This window comes from Piliocolobus tephrosceles, chromosome 13, assembly GCF_002776525.5.
Source record: "Piliocolobus tephrosceles isolate RC106 chromosome 13, ASM277652v3, whole genome shotgun sequence".
NCBI lineage: Eukaryota > Metazoa > Chordata > Mammalia > Primates > Cercopithecidae > Piliocolobus > Piliocolobus tephrosceles.
In genome coordinates, this window is record NC_045446.1 from 14,927,485 (window position 1) to 14,934,015 (window position 6,531).

Sequence of the window (6,531 nt, forward strand, 5' to 3'; positions counted from 1 at the left end):
TTTTACATTTGAAGACTTTCCCTGCCTTTAAGCACAGAAGAAGCCCAGTAAGGGGTGGTTTCTTAAGCTCATTAACACAGTCTGGCATATGGTAGGAGGTTAATGGAAACATGCTGACCCCTTAAGAAAGAGTAGTTGATGATCATTTTGATGAAGGGACAAATAGCATATACCTGTGTCTACCTGAGAACGGTCACACTTTATGGAAGGAAGAGTGCACCAATGAAAAGGTGGGCATCACCAAAAACACATTTCCCCAATTTTGCCACTTTGCCAAGAATCAGTCCTAAGCCACCATCAAAGTCATGCACCTGCCAGCTTTCTCTAACATAACATGTGTCCTAGAATGAAGCATACAGTATTGTATGGAAATCAAATGCCGTGCACTGGGATGTACCAGCTGTTGTTTCATAGACAAAGTGGCTCTATTTCCCTCCAACTCCACCACCATCAGCCTCCTTTCCACTCACCACACTGCAGCCAAAGGAATCTTTTAAAAATTCGTATCTGACCATTTCACACTCTACTTTTGAAATAAAGTTCACAAGTCCCTAAGCAAATCCGCAAGGCTCTGTGACACAGTTTCTCTGGAATTCACCAGTTGCATCTCACCCAAAGACCCACTCCCTCATGCTACAGCCAATCCCAGTTCCTCAAGGCATCCCATTTCACAGGCCTTTGAATTTGCAACTCTTTCTGTCTAAAAGAGTCTTCACAACCCATGACTATGGCATATTTATTCTCAAAGCCTCTGCTTAAATGTTAATTTCTCTCAGAAGCCTTTTCTGATCACACCAAACTAGGTTGGCACCCAATTATACAGCCTAATAACACCCTGTGCTGCTTCTTTTGTATCACTTTGCAAAATTGTAAAAAATAATTAATTAATTAATTAACCGTGCAATGGTTGAATATCTATGTCCCAAGTTCTAATCTCCATGCTGAAGGAACCATATCTATCTTATTTATTACTCTAAACTTAATATTTGATACATAGTAGATATAATATATACTTAATATATTCTAAACTTAATATTTGATACATAGTAGATAGTATATATTTGCTGAATTGATGAATAAAATTGTGAGGTCTCCATGGAGATATTTCCCAGGTAATATTTCTAGCAGATGAGGAAGTCATTAAAAAGTGGCAGTCAGATTCATTGCTATCTGTTTTCTGACAATAGAGTAAATGTCCTAGAGGAGATGAAAGTAGATGATGGTTTTCATTATTGGAGAATAGGAAATAACTTGAGTTAATTGAGGCAGATGGTCCATGAACAATGCTTCAGAAATAAAATAGAGCTTCTGACCTTTGGTGATCACGAACTATTACAAAGTTATATATGGGACTCACTTCAGCCCTACATCAAGATCAAATTGTTTCCAATAATTAATGCAAATCATTACATCCTTCTTTTTTCTACAGTGTCTGAGTCCTCTATGCCATCTTGGGAAGCAGGCTAACACACCTCCTTTTTTCCATGACAAATCCTAAATTGAGTACGACCGAATGTTAAGAAAAGTTTTCTTTCATCAAGGCTGATATCCACACTACGATCCGCAATCAAAACTGTGACTGCCCCTTACTAGGTAAACAATGAGTTACTGTTTTGTAATCATGTTAGGCACAAAAATGATCTTAATAGAAAAAAATCCAAATAGCTGAGAAAATGCTCCACAACATGCAGGATGATAAGGAAAAGATCTATATTTTATAGCATGTTACTATTTACAAAGCCTTTTGGCATTCCCTCTCTCTTGATCCTGGCTGAAGATCTCTTGACCTTTACCCATAGCAAGGCAGAAATTCTACTGACAAGAAAACTGAAGTGGATCGTTTCTGGCTCTAGGTCATAGAGCCAATAAAGAAAGTACTGGAACCCAAATCTCACTTTTTTCTGCCTCAATATGTCTTTGTAATTATGAGATCTGGTTCATGTGTTAAGAGGACGAGACAAAAGCCCAGAGTAGGATTTGCAGAAACTTCTGGATTGATGGAGCTCAGGAGTTACTCTGTTTGGGAAACCCTCATCCTATTGAAAACTTTCTTCAGAGCCTCCTTCACATCTTTGTTTCTCAGGCTGTAGATCATTGGATTTAGCATGGGGATGACCACAGTATAAAATATTGACACAATCTTGTCTTCCTCAAGCGACTTGCCCATGTCGCCTTTCAGGTATATGAATATGAGTGTTCCAAAGAAAAGAGTCACTGCAGTCATGTGAGAAGCACAGGTGGAGGTCTTGGCTTTGCCACCTGCTGTACGAATCTTCAGAATAGCCTGAATGATGAACAAGTATGATGTAAGAATCACTGAAATGCTGGTTGTGATGACCAGAAAAGCTAAGAGGTAGATTACCCATTCCCTTGGCCTGGTTTCACTACAGGCAAGCTTCAGCAGGGGTGGGAGATCACAGAAAAAGAAGTCTACATGGTTGGACTTACAGAAGGAGATAGAGAAGGTGCAACCAGTGCGGATCACAGAATTGACTATGGCACCAGCATATGTCCCAGCCATCGGCCCCAGGCGGGTCTGTGGTGTCATGGCTATGGCATAGAGGAGAGGGTTACACACAGCCACGTAGCGGTCATAAGCCATCACAGCCAAAAGGAAACACTCGGTGCTAGCACAGAGTGTGAAAAAGAAGAATTGGCTTGCACAGCGCTCATAGGTGATAACCATCTTATCAGTTCCCAAAGTCTCAAGAAACTGAGGGACAATAACAGAAGAGTAGCAAATGTCCAGCAAGGAAAGATGACTGAGGAAGAAGTACATGGAAGTCTGGAGCCGAGGGTCAGTCTGAATTAGCACAATCATGTCCAGGTTGCCCACCATGGTGATGAGAAAAACGACCAGAAACACAAAGAAAAGACCTATCTGCAGGTCTGCCTGCAACGGGAACCCCATCAGAACAAATTCTGTCACCATGGTGCCATTTTCTGTCATGAAGCCAACGTTATCCACTGAAATTAAAAAATAATAATAATAACGTCTCATCGAAGATAAATTAAGGCAGTAGTGGCTTGACTTGATCATTGCTCAGTAATTATAATAATCTTTTAGATTTGTAAAGCACTTTACATTTTTCACAAACTTTGTTTTACTTGATCCTTCAGAAATCCTTCAAAGCACATATTGTTTTTATTTTTATTTTATTTTATTTGTTAAGTTCCGGGCTACATGTGCAGGATGTGCCAGCTTGTTACATAGGTAAATGTGTGTCATGGTGGTTTGCTGCACCTGTCAATCCATCACCTAGGTATTAAGCCCAGCATACAGTAGCGTTTTTTCCTAATGCCCTCCTCACCTCTCGTCCTCCCCAAACAGGCCCCAGTATGTGTTGTTCCCCTCCCTGTGTCCATGTGTTCTCCTTGTTCAGCTCCCACTTATAAGTAAGAACATGCAGTGTTTGGTTTTCTGTTCCTGCGTGAAACACATATTGTTAATCCCATTTTTGACAGAAGAATATGAGGGTCAAAGAAGTGAAGTGACCCAGATTTCACAATTGGTAAACAGGCAAAGCCTAGGTTAGACCTCAATTCCTGAGGCACTTCCAAAACTTCTGACAGGTCCCAAATTGGAAACCTTAATCAGCCTCGTGTGGAGGAAGAAAGCACTTTGTTGAAGAAACCCTAGTGATGTAGTATAAAAGACACCGGCTTTGAAATAAGGTGTAGGTTTGAATACCTTCAGACCTTGAGCAAGTTAAGTAACCTTTCTGAACTTCAGCCTCCTTCTTTGTTACATGAGGATTGCAACGCCCAAGTTATAATATTATTGTGAAGGACATAATTTACATAGTATGTTGCACATGGTCTGACACACACTTAGAATTATTTTTTCTAAATTCTGAGATAATATGAGTGACATGCTCTTAGGTTCATATACATTCTAGAATCATAAGTCCACAGCCACCTGGAGTTCCAGCATCAACTCCACCTTTCTTTAGGGTTGTTTCTGATGTGCATATATGCACAATGGATTTGTATGCTAGACAGTGAGTCATGAAGAACAAGCACTGTCAGGACCTCCATAGCCCATTGCCTGCCAAGTCGCCTCTTCCTCTCTGTTCCTGCCAAGCAGCATGGCCTGGTTTCCAAGTTCTCCTCTTATTCCAAAGGATCTGTCCTAGTTTTTTTAACGCCACGTCATTATCAATCAGTGAGACACATGAATCAAGCTATTCCAGAATTAGCCTGCAAAACTCATTAAGAGACAAAGCCAGCACACTGAGTTTTGAATTCTAATACAGATGGGGTTCTTGCCAGGTATTGGGAAAATATTCTCTGTGCCTTTGAACACTGATAATTTAGAGTAATGAACATAGTGAATGTGGACTTCATAGGTGATTCTTCTTGTCTTCTTTCCATCTTTGAAACAACTGAATTTGAAAAAGATCTCATAGGACTTTAGATAAATAATAAAGTAAAACCTTGATCAATGTTTGGCAAAAGCTGATCTAATTTTCCAGTAATGTTCAGCATCTGGTGGGAGTTTTTTCCCCCACTGAGTTCTTCATAGGGTAAATATTTAGGTTGTTTTTCTATACTTAAGGCCAAATCTTATCCTGATCTTCTCCCAGAACAACAATTCGCCATGTTCTTAAGAGGAGTTCATGTAAATCATCCTGGCCAAAGGAAAAAAGAGGCTATATTCATCTATTTATTTAATAAGAATCTACTGAGAACCTACTGTGCAGCAGGCCCTTTTCTAGTTACTTGGAACAAAACAAAGGTTCCTGCCTTCATGCTTATTCTAGTGGAGCCTGGCATATATAATATATGTCCAAAAAAGAAGAAATATATTCTTCTACCTTGATAGAAGTTAATAAGTGCTGTGAAAAAAAAAAATGCTGCAGAGTATGAGGAACTAAAAGTATCAAAGTAAGGATAAGGATATTAAGACCATCAAAGCCTGTAATCCCAGCACTTTGGGAGGCCGAGACAGGCGGATCATGAGGTCAGGAGATCAAGACCATCCTGGCTAACACGGTGAAACCCCCTATCTACTAAAAAAAAAAAAAAAAAAAAAAAACAAAAAAAAAACGGGGGGGGGGGGGGCGGAGCAAGATGGCCGAATAGGAGCAGCTTCAGTCTCCATCTCCCAGCGCGAGCGACACAGAAGACCGGCGATTTCTGCATTTTCAACTGAGGTACTGGGGTCATCTCACTCGGGAGTGCCGGACAATCGGTGCTGGTCAGCTGCTGCAGCCCGACCAGCGAGAGCTGAAGCAGGGCGAGGCATCGCCTCACCTGGGAAGCGCGAGGGGGAAGGGAGTCCCTTTTCCTAGCCAGGGGAACTGAGACACACAACACCTGGAAAATCGGGTAACTCCCACCCCAATACTGCGCTGTAACACCGGCACACCGGAGATTGTATCCCACACCTGGCCGGGAGGGTCCCACGCCCACGGAGCCTCTCTCCTTGCTAACACAGCAGTCTGCGGCAATCTAACCGCAAGGCAGCAGTGAGGCTGGGGGAGGGGCGCCCGCCATCGCTGAGGCTTAAGTAGGTAAATAAAGCCGCTGGGAAGCTCGAACTGGGTGGAGCTCACAGCAGCTCAAGGAAACCTGCCTGTCTCTGTAGACTGCGCCTCTGGGGACAGGGCTCAGCTAAAGGAGTAGAAGCTGTGAAACGCGAACGACTCTGTCTGACAGCTTTGAAGAGAGCAGTGGATCTCCCAACACGGAGGTTGAGATCTGAGAAGGGGCAGTCTGCCTGCTGAAGTGGGTCACTGACCCCTGAGTAGCCTAACTGGGAGACATCCCCCACTAGGGGCAGTCTGACACCCCACACCTCACAGGGTGGAGTACACCCCTGAGAGGAAGCTTCCAAAGCAAGAATCAGACAGGTGCACTCGCTGTTCAGCAATATTCTATCTTCTGCAACCTCTGCTGCTGATACCCAGGCAAACAGGGTCTGGAGTGGACCTCAAGCAATCTCCAACAGACCTATAGCTGAGGGTCCTGACAGTCAGAAGGAAACCTATCAAACAGGAAGGACACCTATATCAAAACCCCATCAGTACGTCACCATCATCAAAGACCAGTGACAGATAAAACCACAAAGATGGGGAAAAAGCAGGGCAGAAAAGCTGGAAATTCAAAAAATAAGAGCGCATCTCCTCCTGCAAAGGAGCACAGCCCATCGCCAGCAACGGATCAAAGCTGGTCAGAGAATGATTTTGATGAGATGAGAGAAGAAGGCTTCAGTCCATCAAACCTCTCAGAGCTAAAGGAGGAATTACGTACCCAGCGCAAAGAAACTAAAAATCTTGAAAAAAAAGTGGAAGAATTGACAGCTAGACTAATTAATGCAGAGAAGGTCATAAACGAAATGACAGAGGTGAAAACCATGACACGAGAAATACGTGACAAATGCACAAGCTTCAGTAACCGACTCGATCAACTGGAAGAAAGAGTATCAGCGATGGAGGATCAAATGAATGAAATGAAGCGAGAAGAGAAACCAAAAGAAAAAAGAAGAAAAAGAAATGAACAAAGCCTGCAAGAAGTATGGGATTATGT

At 42.5% G+C, this 6,531-nt stretch overlaps 1 protein-coding gene across 1 annotated transcript; it reads right to left on the reverse strand.

The window, feature by feature from the left end:
- Positions 1-2,011: 2,011 nt before the first annotated feature.
- On the reverse strand, positions 2,012-2,950 carry LOC111544784 (olfactory receptor 9I1-like). Its single transcript, XM_023215440.1, has one exon. It carries the CDS (start codon positions 2,948-2,950, stop codon positions 2,012-2,014), a length of 939 nt encoding a protein of 312 aa, XP_023071208.1.
- Between the last annotated feature and the right edge of the window lie 3,581 nt (positions 2,951-6,531).

Bases quoted from the DNA above. Each gene is read 5' to 3' on its own strand.
- LOC111544784 (XM_023215440.1), bottom strand. From the start codon at position 2,950: ATGACAGAAAATGGCACCATGGTGACAGAATTTGTTCTGATGGGGTTC.